Here is a 20,457-nt window from a genome sequence, read left to right as displayed (position 1 = left end):
ATGAAAAATAAATGGTAAGTTGATACAGTATAATAATTAGTAGTGTGAGTGGATTTATGGATTCAGTTCACAATAGGGAGGTTCATATCAAATATATACCAAGACTAAGCTAGTGCTAGCTGTGGTCAGTATTCTCATGATGACCAAATAATTGGTTCTATAAAGTCAATAAAGTCTGGCTATGTAACGATCTGTTTCTGGCTTTTTTCTTGTGATTGTTTCATCCTCGATTCATTTTATGCAATTTTCACTTTTTATCCCACATTGCACAATGACCATGACTTTTAGTTATCCAAATTCTACTGGAAAAAACATTACACATTATAAAGTCTTATGAATTTGTGCTGTTGAAATCAAAAATAATTAGTAATTCAAGCAGTGTGGTAATTTGACAATTCAATTTTCAGTATTAATGCAAGAACCTAAATTTCAATGCCACTTTTCTACAAAACTGTTTTATCCATGCATAGATATGGGCTGGTTGGATCAAGTCCAAAAACAAAACTATAGAAAACATATTCCTAAATAAAAGCTTTACAATTAAAGACTTACTTAAACAATTGTGTATAGTAGCAGGTAAAATGGGAATTATTTTATTTCTTTTCTGCTACATTGTGTTAAATTGGAGTTAGTAAGTAAAACACTTATTTGCCTCATGTCTTTTCCCTTTATTTAATCAAAATCAGCTAACTGAAGTCAAATTGCCAAATTATTCAATGATACATTTTGAGAAAATTTGATTGGAATTGGCATTGGGGATTCTAACCGTTTTGACTTGGTTTTAGATCGATACCAAAATCGCCAGAATCGCACAACCCTAAATATCAGATGAACAAAACAACAAAAATACATAAGACGACCAGGACTTCTATTTGATCTTGTTCTTAATCTGTATGTTGTACTAATATTTATCAGAATATAGTTAGTATATTTTAATAGAAACGTAAAAGCTGAATCCGAAAGAATAAAAGCTTCTTTGATTAGTACAGTCAATGCAACTTTAAAGGAAAAACATACAGGAGGCTCAAGCACAACAAAACATTTTATATAAAACATTTTATATGGACATTCAATAACAAAAAAGGAAAAAAAATAAAACAATGGTAGTCAAAGGGATACAGACAGGACAAAGGGACCGTTCATTGAAAAACTATATTAACTATGAAGAATGACCACATAGTTTTCTATAATACAGGGCCAAGAAAGCCATGACAGGAAAATGAAGCTGCCAAATTCCATTTTCTTCAGCAGCCATTTTGTTTGTCAGCAGGCGATTTTATTTTTATTTTATTTTTTTTGCCAACAGCAATGTGCTCTTTGTTGTCAGCTAGATTGGAACCCCAAGCTGCCCATCAGGAAGTTTAGTGGTGATGGAGGGTGCTGCGGCTCTCCGCTGTAGGAATCAAATATGAGAACTCACGAGATTCATGCAAACGGTTTTTTTTTCTTTTCTTTTCTTGTTTTTTTTTTACATGACAACTATCACTCATGCTGGTTTGTCCATGCCATTAGAGGCTACAAAAGTCCACCTTCGTGAATTTTGTTTTTTTGTTGTTTTTTTTATAGCACTTTTCAAGTTGGGAACCAGAACATGCTGGAAACTTAACATCTTTGGCTAGTGCCATTTTTAAAATTTAGTCCAGAGCACATTCTATATTTAGATAAAATAACAAAACAAAAGGATGAACTAGAACTGTTAGATGAAAGAAGAACAAAAAAAAAACATGTGATTGCCCAAAATATATTTTTTTCGATAGTTAAAAAAGTGGGACATTAAAAAAAAAATTTAATCCAACAGTTTAAAAACAGTCCTATTTTACACAATGTATGATTTACCAAATCAGAATACCAACCTGTGTATGCATGAGTAAAACTACTTTCAGTCATCCAAACTGACTATCCACTGAAATGATAAGGAGTCTTCATTAAAATAGAGAGAGAAAAAAAATCAAGCAAAAAAAACAAAAGAAACAAAAAAACCTAAAAACATAAAAGAAAAAGCAGTTGGTTTAATGAAAGTGCCACAGACCTGGTCTCATTCATTCTATTGCTCACTGAAACAAAGAGGGGGTGGAAAAAGAAGCACTTTTTGTGATTGGTGAAATAATGATTACATGTCAAAACAACAATTCCTATGATCAATTGAACAAAAAACAAAATAGTAAAAATGAAACACTTTGGTGACGTTACCTGCATACCTTGTGTTACGCTATCGATGTATGCTCTCAGCTCAGGAATTTTAATTCGAGCCCAAAAACTAAAAGTTGAAATTTGCACCTTACGGAAGAAGTGACAACACACATTTTTATATATTAAAAAAATAACAATAATAAAAAATAAAAAAACCCGAAAAAAAACAAAAAAACATTTAAAACGTAAATAAATTCAGCTATAAGAGCATGATAATAATAACACAAGTAATATATTTATATTTATATATATATATATTTATACGGCAGAAAAATGTGCTTTCTACAAATCTTTGGAACACAAAATAAAAGTCAAAAGAAAAAGCCACATTTTGGAAATATAGGGTACAATAGTATAGAAATATGCACAATAGTAATGTGTTTTGCATTTAAATATTCACTATCAACTCACCAACGGAATCTCTGTCTTGCTCAGTAATTGCTGTTGGCAGCATCTTAAACGCAATTACCAACTAAAGTATGCTTCAGGAAGACTCATCCATTGCTGGACTCTATAAAAGATGAAGAATGAGGGGAAAATCTAAATAATAGAGCTTTACAATAAACAGACCACCAGATACCTGAACAACCCCTACGGCTGCAAGCAGATGATCTCCAACAGCATGTAAACTTAACAGGAACATGTTTACAGTGTAGTGTTGCACATTTTTTGTAGTGTTCTATGATGGCCGCACACAGACTGGTAGTGAAATTCTGTGCATGACCAAGAAGACGTGAGATATAGTTGGTATATTACTGAAGAGTGGAGTGTTTGTAATAAAGATGCATTTTTTTTTTGTTATTATACCCCCCAAGTTTCGCTGATGAACCTCCACCACAGTGGTGCAGCTGTTTCAAACAAAAAAATGGTTTTATATTAAGAAGAATGAGAATAATTACAACAGTAATAATAATAATAATAATAATAATTTGGTAATTTTTTTTCCTCTAAACTAATTTCTTTGCATATCATAACATTTTTTTAAGTTTAAAGGTTTACCATTTCCACATACAAAGAGAAACTTGAGGTAAGGAACAACTCTAATAAACCCTCCCTCCTTCATCTTTCCATCATTTCTCCAAGACGCTGGGTCCAGTCTTCTTCACAGCAGAACACTGAAAGAGTGAAACTCATCCCTTTACCATCTGCCGACATTGAGGACGGACTCTAAAACCCACCACTGGGTGCTTTTGTTATTTCGCCATTCTTTTGCGGGTGCTCTAACTGAAGGCACCTTTCTGCTCTCGAGACTGTCTGCTTCCCTCTTACTTTCCTCAGAGTGTGCGCAGGCCAGCCAGTGCTCGGCTCCTTCTAAGGCAGCTGCTCAAATGTCCATCATCCACATACAGCCTCTGGAAGAACGCCTGGGCTCTGTCCCCAAATCTTGTGCTGCTGAGTGCTGAGAGAATAACAGGGGGGGAGACTATAATACAGCCGTGCAATTGAGAAGGTGGCCATTTTTCAGTCAGATTCTTTTTTTTTTTTTTTTTTTCTTTTTTTTTTATGTAAAGGCGACCCTTCAGTCTTTAATACAGCATTCCTCTATTTTTGTAGAAGCTTAGATAAGAAAACGTGGGATTGCTCTGGGGTGGGGTCTGAAATATCTTTGCTGTGGTTGACTCCACGCTTTAAAACAGGGCGCAGTCCACCTCCAGGACAACAGAGGGAGCTCTTTCGGAATAATTCAATGGGAGAGGGGAGGCCCTGGGTCATGTAGTGTCTTTTAATAAGGGGCAAATCTGCTGTAGCCTCCCCTGTAGAGCGTAGCCTGAAAAAAAAATACAAAAAGATATTTAGATTTTTTGCATTTGTTTCAGGGAGGACCTCATAACATAACTTATAATGAATCGCCCCATAATTTGTTTGCTTTAGACATGCTTACTCTCCCCCATGATGAATGCAGCTGTGAGATACCTAAAAACACTGACTTAACATAGTGTAATTTTGTGTCTTACATTATAGTTTAGAGCCAGAAAATGTACAAATATGGTGATGACAGACGACTCAAGCAGTGAGTCAACAGCCACACCATCAAAATTACCTCTGTAGGCATGAAGTTTCACAGGTAAGACAATAGAAAGCGTTTACATTTCCTTATCCTTTTCTTTTCAGTAAAAAAAAAAACAAAACATCTGCACATCCTTTCTTAAAGGAACTCAATAATCGCTCTCTAGCATTCCTCCTACATGCTAATACACAGTAAATAGCTGCAGCAACATGTTTTTGGTCAGTGTCCGAAGAAAATATATTAGATGTTTGACTCCAGCAGCTGTCACATTGTATGAACCTCTCACATTGGCGCCATATGAAGTATTAGTGAAGAATGGTTCATTTAAACTCACCATGGCTCCAACACCATAGGCTGCTGGGGCCAGTGCAGCATGGTAGGGATCTGCCGTGTAAACTCGTCCATAGCTGTGAGAAACATCACGTTAAGCTTAGAGACAAATAGCAACATTTGTACACAAAAAATAATAAACAACAACAATGAGATAATGAAAAGTTTGATTGCTTTATCTATACTTAGAAATTAATTTTGACACCATATTTTTATTTAGTTTGTCATCTAAGTCTAACTGCATTTTAGCAAAGGAAAAAAGCTGCAAAAGAAAATAAGTTTGAAATCCTGGAGGAATGCACTTCTAGAAGTCGTCACATCTTGAACTAGAAAATGTTTGATTACACTCAGTTCTAATATTTATCCTAGGATCGAACATAGCTTTTATTTATTATTACTAGAATTGGATATTGTTGGAATTATATTTCCTTCTGATATATATTTTTGTTTTTGTTTACTTGCATAAATGTGAATTATTCTTGTCATTCTGTTTTTCCTTAATGTTATTTTTTGTCAATGGCGACAAAAACTGACAAAAGTTTCGTGAACAAATTCAAATTAACATATTACTTGTGACTTAATTTATCGACACAGTGTAAATAACTTTTTAATGTGATCCTGTTGCACGTTGGTCTCTCAGAGGTGGATGAAAATGTTGAATGAGAAGAATGTATAACTGTTTGTTTTAAATGTTTTAAAGATGTCCGGAACTATTGACTCACCTGTCACTGTAAGCTGCTGCTGCAGCGGCTGCTGCTGCAGGAGTCGCTACAGCAGTCGGCTGGGCATAACGATACGCTGCATAGCCGCCCTGTGAGAAGGCGATGGAAGAAGAGGGAGATGGATGAAAGTGTGTGGGAGTGCAGAGGAGGACATGGGGACAATGGAGGGATAGGTGGGGAGGGACAGGAAGAAAAATGAAACATTTATTCAATGCTCACTATGTTCTTCTTGCAGTGCAGATGACTAGTAGTGAATCTAAAGGGTTATATTGTGAGAGAAAACTGCTGAGAAGAGCGAAATATTAACAAGCAGACAGTCAGCAAAACTGGCTAATCTGGTGCAGTACAGCATTCACAAGGATGTAGCTACGGCTCTGTGTTTCTCTCTCACTCCATGACTAACTCAGCAAAACTATCCGTAATTGTACGTGACGCTATTTTTTTTTTCTTTTCTTTTTTTCGGGCTGTTTGCAGCCGTCAACATGCGTCATCTTCCCCACTGTGTTAGACAGAGAGGGAGAGAGACCTTAAAGCCATAAATGTGCCCAACCGCCGTTCCCTTCCAAAAACAAACGGTCAGAGAAAGGGGAAGGAGATGACTGTGCCATTATTTATGTTTGCATGAACAGCTTGTGAACAGACACCAAAAAGAAAAAAAACAAAACAACTACAGGTGTAAGGAGACAGTCAGCCAGTTGGATTAAAAAAAGAGCAAATCGCGCACTCTCACGTGGCCGGCAACCAATCACTGACAGACACGGCATGCTTTCCCAAACGTAGGACACATATTAGGTAAAAAAAAAAAAAAAAAGTCCTACAAAAAATAAAATAACACACACCACTGCATTCTACCCTAAAGAATCAGTCACGACCAAGTCCCTGCATTCAGGACCACACATTGGCTGCTATGGGGGGTGGGAGGCTGGACTAAGTAGGAGCAGAGGAGGACAGAAATGAGGAGAAGGGACAAGAAGATGAAGGGAAGAGGGGACGAAAAATGAGCATAAAACCAGATTGGAAAGGAGTTGGGAGTAAGAAATGGAAAGGAGATTTAAGAAAAGCAAGAGGGAGAATAGAAAAACTACTGCAGCTAGAATAAAAAAGAAAGAGGTGAGTTGGGAGGATGGAGAGATTTGGGAGGTAACAAGAGGGAGGGGGGAGCCAGCCTTGTAAGTATGTCCGCATGCTGACACTGATTCAGTTAGCATGCCACAGGTGAAACAGATAGGGAGATTCCTGGAAGGGGTCTGAAATAACTGAATGTGTGTGTCCTACATCCTTCTGACTGCCAGTGTACACTCTGTGGACTACAACACTACTCACGACCGTTTCCTTCTTCCTCACTTTCCCAAAATGGATAATTTCACTGAAAAGTCCATAATGGGTAATTATTAGGTATAGATTTGCCTTAATTTATCATCTGGATTTATCTGATGCTTTGACTCACTGGTACTGGGACAAAAACAGAAGTGTTGGACATATTTAGCAAGAAGAATAACTTTATTCAACTTTTATCTGTTTAAAGTTTCTACTCCATAGTCAACATGTTATAATTGAAAGGTCAAGATAATAATTTGCTGAAAAACTGTCTATGCTGTGTACTGCAACTTTGTAAGTTCTGAGTCATTTTTTCATGTAAGAGAAGACTTTTTTCCCTTAATTTTCTTTTGGACAGTTGCACAGATCCACCGCGCTTTTTACAAAGCATAGACTGTCTACACATTTCAGATTAATTGTAAAAACAAAACAAAAAACTGCAGCTGTACTGTGCCTAAGGTTAAAACCTATGAAAATAAAATACACTGACGTTTGTAGATGTAATGTGACAAAAGGTAACAAAAGGTGCTGCGGTATGAATACCTTTGCTAAGTAGTCTATATATAATTGAAACCAGAAGTTTACATACACCAAAATAAAAGACACAAGCACCTTTTTCCTCACCGTATGCAGTTATATCAGACTAAATCTCTGTTGTTTTAAATTTATAGGCTGCCTGGATTGAGATCAGGGCTTTGTGATGGCCACACCAACACACTGACTTTGTCGTTCTTGGGCCAAGTTTGGCTTTGGATTATTGTCCATTTGGAAGACCAACTTGCACTCAAGCTTTGATTTCTTGGCTGATGTCTTCAATATTTTCACATATTCTTCTTTCCTCATAATGCCATTTATTTTATGAAGTGCAACAGTCCCTTCTGCAGCAAAAGAGCCTCACAACATGATGCTGCCATGCTTCACAGTTAGGATGATGTTCCCAAGCTTACAAGCGCCCAGCCTTTTCCTGCGTAAACATACAAACATACCTCCATACATACAGTATTTGTTTTTTATAAACATCAGGCTTTTAAGACATTATTAAGTGAATCTCTAATATATTCTTACTCTGATTAATATAATTTTTAGAGAAAGAAATAATTTTTGTAATTCTAACTGAGCCCCCCAAAAAACTTCAGAAAGTGAAAAGAAAATGTGTTTCAGTCTTTTCCTTGAGTGCCTGTGAACTTCTGGTTTCAAGTGTAAGCATCTTAAAATTACTCTTGTAAAATAATCAAGTTATACTGCAATATCTCAGTCCATTACTGTAACTGCACACCTGCCATCTGGATTTCAACTTATTAATTATTTATCCACATCACTTGGAAAATTCATTGTATTTGGGAATTTTAGCCCAATTCTTTTCTCCCCCTTCCGTAACTCCACCCATGTCAGAATCCAGTGAGTTAGTAAAAGAAGACAGAAGAGGCAATTCAATCTCAGATGGTCAATAATGTCTAGCAGCACGCAGTCATTGGAGACGAGGAGGATGCACACTGGCTGTCACATAGAGTGTGTAAACCCTACCTGGGGCAATCTGCCACTAATGTCCTGAAACACTAGTCTACAGAGAGAACAGAAACAGCTATTGTCAACCTGGTCTCACACATACACACACACACACATGATCACACTGGTACAAACTTACTCCACAAAGGCACAGAAACAAACCCCAGAAGAGTTTACTTGTGAATGGGCCTGATTTGAACTGTTTGCTGCACAGAGGAGGAATACTGCATATCATCAGGTGTGTTTCTAAATAAACTTAGGGCTCTTAGAATATACCTAAAAAATAAACTTGGTGTGAAGCATTGTAATAATCATTTCAGATTTAGGCAGAATGACACAAAATGCGTAACAGTGACTAATCAAAACTGTCAAAAGTACACGCCTCTATGGGTTTGATCCGCACCGTTTCACACTTGAAAACCCACAGGCAAGCGAAGGAAAACGTAGGTGACGAGTGAAGCAGTGGAGGAGAGGCAGGCATACTTACATAGAGGTCAGCTGCACCGTAAAAACCATCCTGATAGGCCATCACACTGAGAGGGAGACAGTTGACAGCAGGAGAAAAGACAGGAAGGTAGAGAGTACAAAGGAGTGGTGTTTGGAAAACCAAAAAAAAAAAAAAAAAAAAAAAAATCATAATGAAACGAAACAAGAAAATAATGGAGTGAAGCGCCACCGTGTGGACAGAGCAGAAAACAACAAATAGAGAAGGTGATGGCGAGGTGAGAAAATGGTGCCAAAGAAATTGTGAGAGAGAGAAGAGAAAAGAAGGGTGAGATTATTACACACCGTGCAACATGCAAGACTAAATACCACCTCTTTGTATACAGATGCACCGACTTCAAAGTGTTACTACTGCTACTTCAACTGGTGAGATTTACCAAAAACAAATAACCTCAATTTAATTTTATGACAAACTGCGGTCACATCATAATATGTTTAAAGGTACAAGGAAATGGTATTTTAGCTCTGCAAACTATCAAAGTTATTATTTTTATAGAAATGTATCCAAACACAACATGCACGATTTAAATCACTATCTCGATAAGTGAAGCCATGCTTTAAAAGAAGATCAACCTTATCATTGTTTTTCATTACTTATCTAAAAATACAGGTATTTCTATTGCACATATTTACATGTATATTTACCCAGGGTATGCTGGGATGGCAGGTTGTGGGACGGCAGCCCTGACCGCGCTGTAGACGGGCCGAGCTCGACCCCGCAGATGCGTTCCTCGAAAGGTTGCAGCGGTGGAAGCGGCAGCTGCTGCTGCTGCTGCTGCCGGGTACGGGAACCCTGGAACTGATGATTAGACAATTATATGACAAAGCATGCACCTTTCATTGTATTCACAATGGTGCAGTATTAACAATATCTCCACAGAGAAAAAAACATCTTGACTAATCTGTGTTTTCATAATTTATCACCTAAGTGAGTGGTTGTTGGCAGTCATTTACAGTTTCTGCAGATTTATTCAGCTAAACTTATGTGATTAAAGTTGTTTGGTATTGAAGCTTCTAAAAAAACCTTCACATTTCCGAGTCAGATCGGTGTTAATAAAGGTAGATGTTATCAAAATAACAAGTAGGCTGTAAAAAAAAAATACATTCAGATAGTAGAGAATAGAACAGTCAAGTTTCATGGGAGAGGCAGAACAGCAACCAAAAACAGAAACATAGAAATTTACATAGAGGTTAAAAATTTACATACATGGCATTTTATGAAATATGTATTTGATCCCAAACAAAACATGACTTAAACCTTACTGGGTAAACTTTAAATGAATTCATTATTTGACTCAGGTGTGTCGAAGCAGAGACACATCTAATGATCGCAAAACTCTGATCCTTGGGGGGTGTGGGCCTAAGATTGCATCTTCCGATAATAGTAAGCTCCACTTGTGTAGTAATGCGCTAATGGTTCACTTCTTATGGTCACCCTGATCATGACTGATTCTCATTTTGTGTTTCTTCTATTTGTTCAAGAATCATACCAAACTTCTTGCCTTGTGCAGATCTATCTTGCTTCTCACTTTCCCTGAATAAAACAAACTGGTTCAATTACCTTAATGATCTGTGTACCACATGGACTAGTAACCATGTGGATAAAATGAATTCTGGTTGTATTGGTGCAAATACTTATTTCAGAATTATAACTCGCAGTGTACAGAGATTAAGTACAAATATATAAACTTTAGGGGAAAAAAAACAATATTTCCAGCCAATGTTTTTCTTTTTAATTTCAAGAAAAGAAAGGTTTGTTGTGGCAGTTAAAATTCTGTTTCTCACAGAAGAGTAGCTGGCTACTCAGATCGTAAGGTGTTCGTTGTGTTCATCAGAGTTCCAGCCTGGAGGAAGAAACCATCTCTTTAGTGGCTGGTTCTTGTAAATAGCACTCTGTACTGAAGGTAAAATCCAGGATGTGTGGGGTCTGCAGAGATGCTAGCTGCCCTTTTCCTGACCCTAGACCTCTACAAGTCCTGGATGGAGAAAAGGTCAGCCCTGATGATCCACTCCGTAGACCTAATTGTTCGCTTCAGTCTGGACCTATTCTGTTCTGTGGATATGCCTTGATGACATTCAAACTGCTTATTTTTTAGATTGTTGGTGGATGTCATGTCCCACTGAATTAAAATAAAAGCACAACAAAAGACTATCTTATAAGAAACATGTTTGACCTCTGCCATAATTTATAGTTTTAGTAATACTCAACAATTTTGGAAAATAAAAGTCTGCGATGTGCAGGTGTCTCTTTTTCTAATTCTTAATTTGACTTTGCAAGATTTTGCCTGTAAAATTCTGTATCTGCTGGATATTATTTGAGAAGCAGAATAAAATAATTTTTTAACATCTTACCTGTATAGAGCTCAGGACTGTACATGGCTCCAACCATAGGACTTAACTTCCAACCAGCTGTAGGAATAAAAAAACAACATCAAGGCAACATTCCTGCATAAAAAAACACTAATATTTTCATTGATAGTAACTTAACAGGTGAAAGGAACCAATTTCACCAGTCAAGCTGGTTGCAAGAACAACATTTTTATCTGTGGTCCATAACAGCGCAGATTCAGAATGAATAATGCGATTTGAACCCAAATGTTGGGTCAGAACTCAAACAAATCCTTGTAAAATGATCAGTGATTGAATCCTAGAAAAAACACATCCACCTTTTAATGTTGTTCGTGTGGTTCCCCAATTCTTTCAAGCTGTTTGGGAGAGCAGTTTATTAAACTTAATATTGGAGTTTTAGATTTATAACAACTTAAGCCTATAGACAGAAACAGCAAAAAAATTAAAAGAAAAAACTAATTTTGAATCAAAAACATAGGGAAAGAAAATTAAAACTTCAATACATGAAGTTTTTAAACCTGGACTGAAATATTATACAACAGTTTTTTTTTTATTATTACGGTCACACTTACACAGCTACAATCAAGGACAACTGATACAATTCAGTTCAGTTTGAAGCACAAACAGTAGAAAAAATACAATTTTCTTACGTATGAATGTGTGTGCATTCAGTCAAGAGTCAGAGGCCAAAGGCTTATGGGTAAAGTGTTAAACTCAAAGGTCTGATGTGGCAAATCTATGAATTTATAAATTGTAAATCTATGTAAAAACCATGGCAATTAGTGGGCCAAACTTTCTGTCCTTTAGAACATTTAATACAAGAAAAGAGTCAGAAACAAATTAAACATTTTTTATAAATGAAAAATGGTCAGATAAAATTCTATGCATTATAAGACTATGTAGGGTCTTTCTTTCTTTATACAAGTGATATCTATTATGTAAAGAATACATACCGTACTGGTTTTTGCAGCTAGCAGCTGTAACTATACTTATAGTTAGTATAATATTTTAAAAATTATATAAATGAGACCTATTCTGTCTTTTAAAGTTAGTTTTTAGTTATTATCCAAAATCCTTTTATCTGGTAACTCAGAGTTTATTCAGTGTAGGATTTCATTGAGAAGCACTGGAGTCCTGTAGTCTAAAATGAAGATGTTGCCATGGAGGTAATTATGGGAAATATTGCAATGATGATCTCAGCTATGATATGTGCCTCTCTTTTTTTATCTGTGATTCCATCACTCTGCGACCTTTAACCTTTAGCATCATTTGTGCTGCTGTTGGTTAATTATTACATTGGCATGAAAAATGCACAATGTAAGTTGGAATATATCAGTCAACAATTACTGCACTCCAAGCAGCCCTTCATGATGTGAATATTGCACTCATTAATATTGCGATGATGATACATTTGTGAATCATTTGTTGTTGTACTAAAAAAGCTATCAATAAAGGACATATGTCACCAGTATTGCTTAGGATAATATGTTACCATATGGAAGTGCTGCAAGCCCCTCTCCATTAGCATATGGTGTGGTCATTTTCTTGTTTGTCATCACTCTGGCTGTGGCATTATTAACCTGGAAAATAAACAAAAGGTTCAGGAGCCAATTTATTCTGTTTTGTTTTTGTTTTTTTAGAGAGATACAAGCAAAATTCAAGAAATATTAACATTTTAATAGGAATACATATCTTAAAATTTTAGAACACACATTTTATTTTTCACAAAAATCTTCTGCTTTTCATGTGAGGCGCCATCGTACTTTTAATTTCAGTTTTTATTCTTGACAGGGTGTTAATTCTGTAGATGAGCAGCGATGGTATTTAATGCATGCGCTTCTTTTTAAAGGAGAAACACTGAAAACAAGGATCCCAGTGAGAAAACAGGCAGTTTTGCACACAAACATTGCAACTATTGGCACATAGAACAAAGAAAATTGAAAAAATATATTTCAGAGCAAAGGCATTCGAAAAGAAATCCAAGACCATTATATTGCTGCTAAAAAAGGAGGAGACAAAGAAGGTGAATTAAGCAGCAGATTTGTCAGTTGAACAAAATGCAAAAACGTATAATCAAATAAATAAATAAATAAATAAATAACATCAATCAAACAGTTTGTACAGAAATTACAGACAGCCAACCAGGAGTGCATCACATCACCAGAGGTGAGCAAAACTAACCAATTAGCAAGCATCAGATGCAGCAAATAGACCAATCAAAAACAGAAAAGAAAAAAGATTGGATTCCCTCCCAATTGAGAACACATCATACAGAAAAGGGAGGAGGGGACGGAGAACAACAGAGAAAGGACAGAGGATGCAAGGGGAAGTGCCAGTCCACATGAAAGGAAACAGAAAAACACAGAAACGTGAGGAAGAGAAGAGTGAGGGTGAACGATTCATCCAAATGTGCAGTTCTTCCAACAAAAAAAAAAAAAAAAAAAACATGATGTGATATACATACAACACACAAATCTGATTGTTTGCCTACATCCAGTCTAACTGTACATGAGCCATGATGGAGGAGATGATGATTGGTGCAAAAACGGATACAGAGAGAAAGGACAGCACAGAGAAAAGAAAGAGGATGGGGGATGCAAGTATCATTTCTCAAATTAAAAAGAAAAAAAAAAACAATTCAACCAAACCAAAAACAATCAAACCATTGCTGTGAAACACTGCCGGGCATTTCAGATCAGTGTCGCACACCAGAAAACACCTCGTAGCACACGACCGACGACACACACCATCCAGAACCAAACTGATCAAAAGGTAAATCAAGGACACCTCCTCACAGAAATCAGAACAAGGCAAAGCTGTTTTCATTTAGGTTTGCCAGGAATTATTTCAGGGTGCTTTTTAAATTTTTTTAATTTCAGCTTTACTTTAAAAATCAGCCCCGTTTGGGAACCCGAACTACTCATCCACGACACACAGCTCTGATTGAAACATTAAGGGTGCAAACCTGCACTTCGACAACAGTCTGAGCACTGGTACAGGAAGTGATCATCAAGCACTACAGCACGCCATGATATACAGACAGCTATTATCCCCTCTCCAGAAGAGCTAACATAGCACTCATGCTCCAGCATGCTCTCCCGCTAATAAGGTGCAAGAATGCAGCTATTGGCTGACACATGACATAGAGAGATGACATAGTACTACATGACGTCATACAGATGACCAGAAAGAGAGTAAACCATGCAGGATACAGCTCACGAATTAAATGCTCTGAATGCAGTTAGAGGTGATTGTAATGAATGCATTAAGAAGTGGTAGTCGTAGTTGTTGCACTTGCAGATAGATGCGGTACATTCAGTTACACAAGTGGCCTTATTCTAATGCCATGCGGTAAATGGCTAATCTCCTAATAGTCTCATTCACCACCTCCCCAATCAATCACAGGATGAGCCAATCAGGTTCTGTCCACCAATCAGTCAAGCTCCCTGCAGCAAGGGAATCCTTTGTTTGGGTGCATTTTATTTTTTGTTTGGGCGCATGGGGTGGGGGGAGGGGTCATTCAAAGATGATGCCATGTGTACACAACTTACCGTGGTCGGGGGAACGGCGTGAGGACACGCGAGCAGTTACCGTGGAGACTGACAACAACAACAACAACATACAAAAATCATCAGGGAAATCGAGAAAATATGCGTAAGAAACAAATGATGAACCAAACAAAAGAAGAAAAATAAAACAAAATAAGGCAGGAAAGGGGAGGGACAAACAAAACAAAGTAATGAAAAGCAACCCCCACCCTGTGGTAGAAAGGAAGTGATGTCAGAGGTCACATGACAATAGTCACCTGCAAGTATCAGCCAACCACCTAGCCTCTATAACCCACCATGACGACAGATCATAAAGGTTAAAGAAATGGAAGGAGATGAAACTCAGGGGACACTCTACAACGATAAAATAAAAAGATAGAAATTTAATCTCTTTCTAGAGGGATTTTGCCTCTTACTACATCACGAGACAGAAAAATGAACAAAGATATGAGGGATGAAGGTTGACATAAAGACAAAAACAGAGAGACAGACTGGTTGGGTGTGAAAAGAAAGATAGAAGGAGATAGAAGAAAACCTATTAAAAAATACAAAAAGGAGAGGGAATGACAGCTATCTATGGCATTCTCTTCACTTCTTTCTCCACCCTCCATTTTTTTGTAATTCAGCACACCTACACACAGACAAAGAGAAGAATGCAGGACATCCAAAGACCATGCAGAAGAGCTACAGCAGTAAGTAAAAGAAAAAATAAAAAACTTAATCTGAAGCACGATTTAATACCAACAGCTCGAGCAAATGGCAGAAAGCATGGCGTGTGTGTGTTCCCTCTCGGAGGCCATTTGCAACTGAAATCTGAGCTCATGCTGACAAATTAAAAAGGAAAAAAAAATGCCACAACAAAATGCACTTCCATGAGATCTGGTGTTCGTTTTCAAGCAGGGTGTGTGCAAACAGTAAGCCTTTTTTTTTTTTGTATTTAACCATCCATCTTGCATATGTGATTTTATTTTATTTTTTTTTTAGTTCAGGAAAATCAAAAATGACACCACACTTCTCACAGCAGTTTCAGTCCTCAAATCCCGCCCCTGAAATGCCCCCCGTCATGCTTCGATCTCTGAACACACCAAACATATCAGCAGCGACCGCATACAAGTCGCTCAGTGTGAAGTGACAGGCTGGGGAAACTCCCAGCAAACTCTAACCTTACAGTGCCTCACCAAAGTATTCACACCCTTTAAACCTTTCACATGTTGTCAAGTTACGACATCAAACAGATAGGTATTTTATTGGGACTTTATGTAGAAGACCCAAATAAACCACGGCATCATTGTAAAGCAGAAGGAAAGCGATAAAACTGATTTAAAATCTGAAAGATTTATTGAGACCATTTTGAACTATAATAATAATAATAATAATAATAATAATAATAATAATAATAATAATAATAACAATGCAAGTGCATCCTCTCATAGCAAAAGAAAAAAAAAAAACCTTTTAAGAGAACATTTTAATGTCCAAAATATCCAATATCCAAAATAAAATAAGCGAACAAAACAACTGAAAGAATAGTTAAGATGGATTATGAAGCCTCTGTAACTAAAATTTATTAATCACTTAGTTTAGACAGGGAAAACAGGCAAAAGTGAGAGGTAGTGCAAACTAACTATTTTGTATTGGGTATCAATGTTTACAGTGTTTCTTAAAATGCAGACTTTCCAACAATATCAAAAAGTAGCACCTATTTTAGGAACCTTGTCCTAATAGACATCATCACACTAATTTTAGTTTATAATATGATTATATTAAAATCATATTAAGCAAAAAATTATATTGTGTGAGGATTAGATTTGGGGTGAATTTGTATTCAGTTTCTTTTTACTGTGAACTCATGTGCCACCAAAAGTCACAGAGGTAGTGACTGGGGTTTAACTGTGTGTAATTTAATCTCAGAGGTTTGTTAGAGGACACTAATGAAGGAAGAGCATCCTGGATGGCAGGGAACACAGCAGACATGTCAGAGAGAAGGTTGTGGTGAAAGTTCAGAGCAGGGTTAAATTCTGAACACACATGGAGCATCGTTCAATCCAAAATTGACAGGGTGAGCGAGGAGTGCATCAGTCATAGAAGCAGCCAAGAGGCCTGAGGTAACTTTGGAGAAGATGCAGAGATCTGCATTTCAGGTGAGCGAATCTGTTGACAGGAAAACACCTAGTCTTTCAAAGTGTGGCAGCAAAGGAATTGTTGGAACAAAAACAGAAAGCAAGAAGACCGAAAGAAGTGCTGTTTCCAATTTGCCACAAGCAATGTAAGGGACACACCAATGTGCTGCTTTTGTCAGGTGGCCTGTGTATGTAGGGGTGGGTGATATGGAGTTAGAATTTCATCACAATATTTTGTGGTACTACTGTGATAGCAATTAAAATCATGATTAAAAGAAAGCATTTTTAGGTACAGCATTCATAACATCATGTATAAATATTGTTCTTGAAAAGCATATCCATTTGAAACAAGCTTCTTCTGGATTACTTAAATAGGTGTGATTTGTGCCACTAAGCTGCACACAGTAATTGTATTTAATCATATTTTCAAATTTATTGATCCCATTTTGGAACAAACAGTGGAAAAAAATGTAAAAAAACCCCCCCCAAAACAAAAAAACATTTCCGATAAAATTGTCTTTTATTTTTAATTGTCGAGACAATGATAAACAAAAATTCATATCATAAAATTTTTTTCACAATAATAAATGCCCACTCCTAATATGATCTCTTGAACAAATCATCCCAGTAACTGAGGCAGAATCAAACTTGTTTATTCATTGTGGTAAGGTAAGCCTGGCGTAAAGATAAATGTGGCTAGCCACTAAGCAAAAGTATTGAGACCAGAGCAGACGGCTGAATACAAATGCAAACCGCACTTTTCAGATTATTTTGTGTTTGTTTGAGAGGATTTGTGAAATGTTTCCTTCTGCTTCACAAATTCATCCTACATTGTACTGATTCATAGCAAAATCATAAGAGAATACATTTCAGTTTGTGGTTGTACTGTGACGAAATGTGAAAAGGTTCGAAGTGTTTAAACCGTTTTGCAAGACACTGTACGTTTCCAACCATGCGACACCAGCAGGCACTTTTCTGTTCACAGGAGAAAACAAGAGAGGCTTTTGAAATCTCTTCCAGTCATAAAACACAACCATAAATCAAAAACGGCCACTCATCATGATCATGGAAGACGTGATGATGGGGATGGAGAAGGTGCAGGGAAACAGAAAAAATAAAATAAAGTAAAAAAAACAAACAAAAAAAAAACAACCAGACCCTACATGCTGTGACAGAAGCAGCAGAAATCGCCAGCGATCGAGTCGTAGTGACGTCTCACCAGCCATGCCTGTTGTGTAGCCACTCCACCCAGCAAGCTTAGCAAACCACACAGCTCCAAGTTCAAGGTGCAATGGAGAGCCCACAACACCAACATCATCAACAACATCAACGACAGGAAGTGCCGTCATGAGAGAGCGTGCGGCACTGCTGCACCATGCTATAGTGAAGCCAGAGGAGGGGGTAGAAGGGTACACAAAACAGCCACGTGGAAACCTTCTCCGGGGCAGAAACCACCATAATGGTTCTCATTTGTCATTTCTAGAAATGAAGGAGAGACAGAGGAGAAAATGGACATTGTTCTGGAGGGCTGGACACTCACCTCAATTTTACGTCCTTCCACCAGCGTGCCATGGAGCTTCTCCCTGGCCCTCTCTGCATCTGAGCTGGACTCAAACGTAACAAAACCGAAGCCCTGCGAGGAGAGGAGGAGGGCGGGGAAAAGAGGAGAGGCGCCAAAACAGGCAAAAACAATAATTCAGTTCCTATTTTATCAAAAACAAAACACTTTAATGTTTGAGGGTCTGTCTCTACCATCTTACCTTGGAGCCTCTCTCGTTGAAAATGATCTCAACATCAAGGATTTTGCCAAATTGCTGAAACGAAAGAGACGACGCAGGGAAATTAGGATACTGCAGAAGCACTGAAGTCACATGTTCGCCACAGGGAGTCAGTACTGCTCAGCCATGATGAGCTGGCACTGAGCCAGGATGGGTTCTCCCACATCTATCTCTCCCCTGCTCTTGCTTCATCAAAACATTTTGGAGGCATTTCTCTTCACCAAATAGCAGTTATCATGACAAGCCATTTCAGGGTAACAAAATATTCTGACTTTAAAGGGGCAGAGAAAATGTTATGTGCATTGTAAGCAGAGAGAAAAGGAGAATTTTTTTATCTACATACCCCAAACATTTGTCGTAGGTCGGGGTCTCGGAAGCGGAAGGGGATGTTAGACACATGGAGACGTTTGGGCGTCCCCTTGGCGTCCGAATCATCCCCAGGGCCCCCGCCGCCACCTCCACCTGAGCCAACTACTGACTGTCCGTCAATCTGAGAGGAGCCGTCAGACTGCAGGATCAGAGACAAAATAAGACATGAACCAGGCTATTCAACTGATTACAATTTGTTACAGATATTTGTTTTTATCATAAAAGGCTGAGTAGACTAATGACAAACGAGATGCGGTAATTGGCTGATTATTCCTCTGACTTATCTATGTATCAGTTTTTATAGACATGTTTCCATAAACAGTCCTTGTGGGTACTTCTATTGTTTAACATCAAACAACATACCAGAATTAAATCAAATGCCCCGTCATGGAAATAAGGTATCAGTAGGCCAAAGATTTACTAAAACCAAAACCAAAGACACAAAACGTATCTGCGCATCTGTATCTGTGGAACCAAAGTTTGAAAGACATTTAAGTTTTGGATTAACAACAACTTGAGTGGCTCTTTCACTTTCATCCAACACATTTTATGTTAGAGAAAGTCCCGGATACAGCCTCCTTAATAAAACAGAAAAGGAAGGAATTCAGCAAATGTGTAAAGCAGACTTGTGAGCGTTGCTGCAGAAAAAAATAATGTTGATTGCCTGAGAGTCTTTACTTAGCAGATTTATTAAGCGAATTTATCACCTGCAGTCCAATAATTCAAAATAAGTACGCAGCGTAAACAGGAAAGTATATTTATTTAAGAGGAGAGGAAATCTGAAAGAAACATCCCTTTGTATTGTCAACTCAAGTATTTTTCTGTAGTAAAACACTTGACAGAGCCATTTAGGTTCAGAGCAGAAACATTTGTAGAAGTCTGTGGAGTGTCACTGATCAAGCTTTTACTGGAAAATACAGATTTCTGTTCGTCATTAATGTCCCACAAATTAACCGGTCTAACATTTTTATTTTTAAAAAACATATAACGTGTGTAATGCAATTTTTTTCACAGAGGTTGTACTTTTGAATCCATCAAAAAATGATGATATTTTTCTTATTTACTCATCAGAAAGGTCCTTTAATTTTATCTGATAGTTTTACAATTAAAAGGGTCACATCAAAGAGCAACAGTTTGTTGCATAAATAGACCAAATATGGTCAAAAATATTTAGTTTGTTGTGTTTAATGAATGGAGAAAAAAACTCATCAGGTTTGCAGTATTTTACCTCCTGGTCACAGATCAGAGCCAGACAAGAAAAACAGACTGGATGACTCAGATTTCTTTCAGATTGTTTAGTGCATCTCCACAAATCTATCATGGATATTGAACATATGATTTAATTACTCAGCAGTCAAAAAGAAAGACATAAAACAGCTCTAAAAAGTTTAGGTCTTTTTGTGGGCCATGCCACAAGGTTGGCGCTCACCTGGCTGAGGCTGTTGCTGGCATTGGCCGCGCTGTTGCCTGCTCCGCCGGCCTCCACGGGGCCCTGCACCGCTCCTGCCGCATACAGGCTGCTCCCGTAATCCAGAGTCAGGCCGTTCTGAGGAGGCGGAGGTGGAGGAGGTGGGAAGGCGGAGAAGGGTGGCGGTACGAGTCCTTCCTGACCGCCAGCACTATCCTGAGAGCCCTGTGGACGGAACGAGAGCAGAGTGAGACGGTAGCAGGAGCTACGGTAGCCAGCTGGTGAAATTCCCCTACACCTCCCAAACA

At 37.7% G+C, this 20,457-nt stretch overlaps 1 protein-coding gene across 6 annotated transcripts in view; it reads right to left on the bottom strand.

Moving 5' to 3' along the window:
- Positions 1-1,029: 1,029 nt before the first annotated feature.
- The window catches only part of rbfox2 (RNA binding fox-1 homolog 2), a 45,245-nt gene continuing 25,817 nt past the window's right edge, over positions 1,030-20,457 (bottom strand). For 3 of the 6 annotated variants that reach the window (XM_044115342.1, XM_044115344.1, XM_044115346.1), the window contains 11 exons: positions 20,171-20,374; positions 18,716-18,880; positions 18,355-18,408; positions 18,135-18,227; positions 12,419-12,506; positions 10,930-10,986; positions 9,223-9,376; positions 8,561-8,606; positions 5,251-5,339; positions 4,533-4,605; positions 1,030-3,958 (listed from right to left, as the gene is read on the bottom strand). In XM_044115342.1, the coding sequence (XP_043971277.1) occupies positions 3,914-3,958; positions 4,533-4,605; positions 5,251-5,339; positions 8,561-8,606; positions 9,223-9,376; positions 10,930-10,986; positions 12,419-12,506; positions 18,135-18,227; positions 18,355-18,408; positions 18,716-18,880; positions 20,171-20,374 (1,068 nt within the window). In that variant the 3' untranslated portion in view covers positions 1,030-3,913. Of the gene's footprint in view, positions 3,959-4,527; positions 4,606-5,250; positions 5,340-8,091; positions 8,129-8,560; positions 8,607-9,222; positions 9,377-10,929; positions 10,987-12,418; positions 12,507-18,134; positions 18,228-18,354; positions 18,409-18,715; positions 18,881-20,170; positions 20,375-20,457 lie in introns of those variants that run through there. The other 3 variants (XM_044115343.1, XR_006370492.1, XM_044115345.1) reach the window with 3 other exon arrangements.

The sequence above is a fragment of the Gambusia affinis genome, linkage group LG04 (genome assembly GCF_019740435.1).
Source record: "Gambusia affinis linkage group LG04, SWU_Gaff_1.0, whole genome shotgun sequence".
Lineage (NCBI taxonomy): Eukaryota > Metazoa > Chordata > Actinopteri > Cyprinodontiformes > Poeciliidae > Gambusia > Gambusia affinis.
This window is presented reverse-complemented; position numbering and strand designations above follow the sequence as displayed.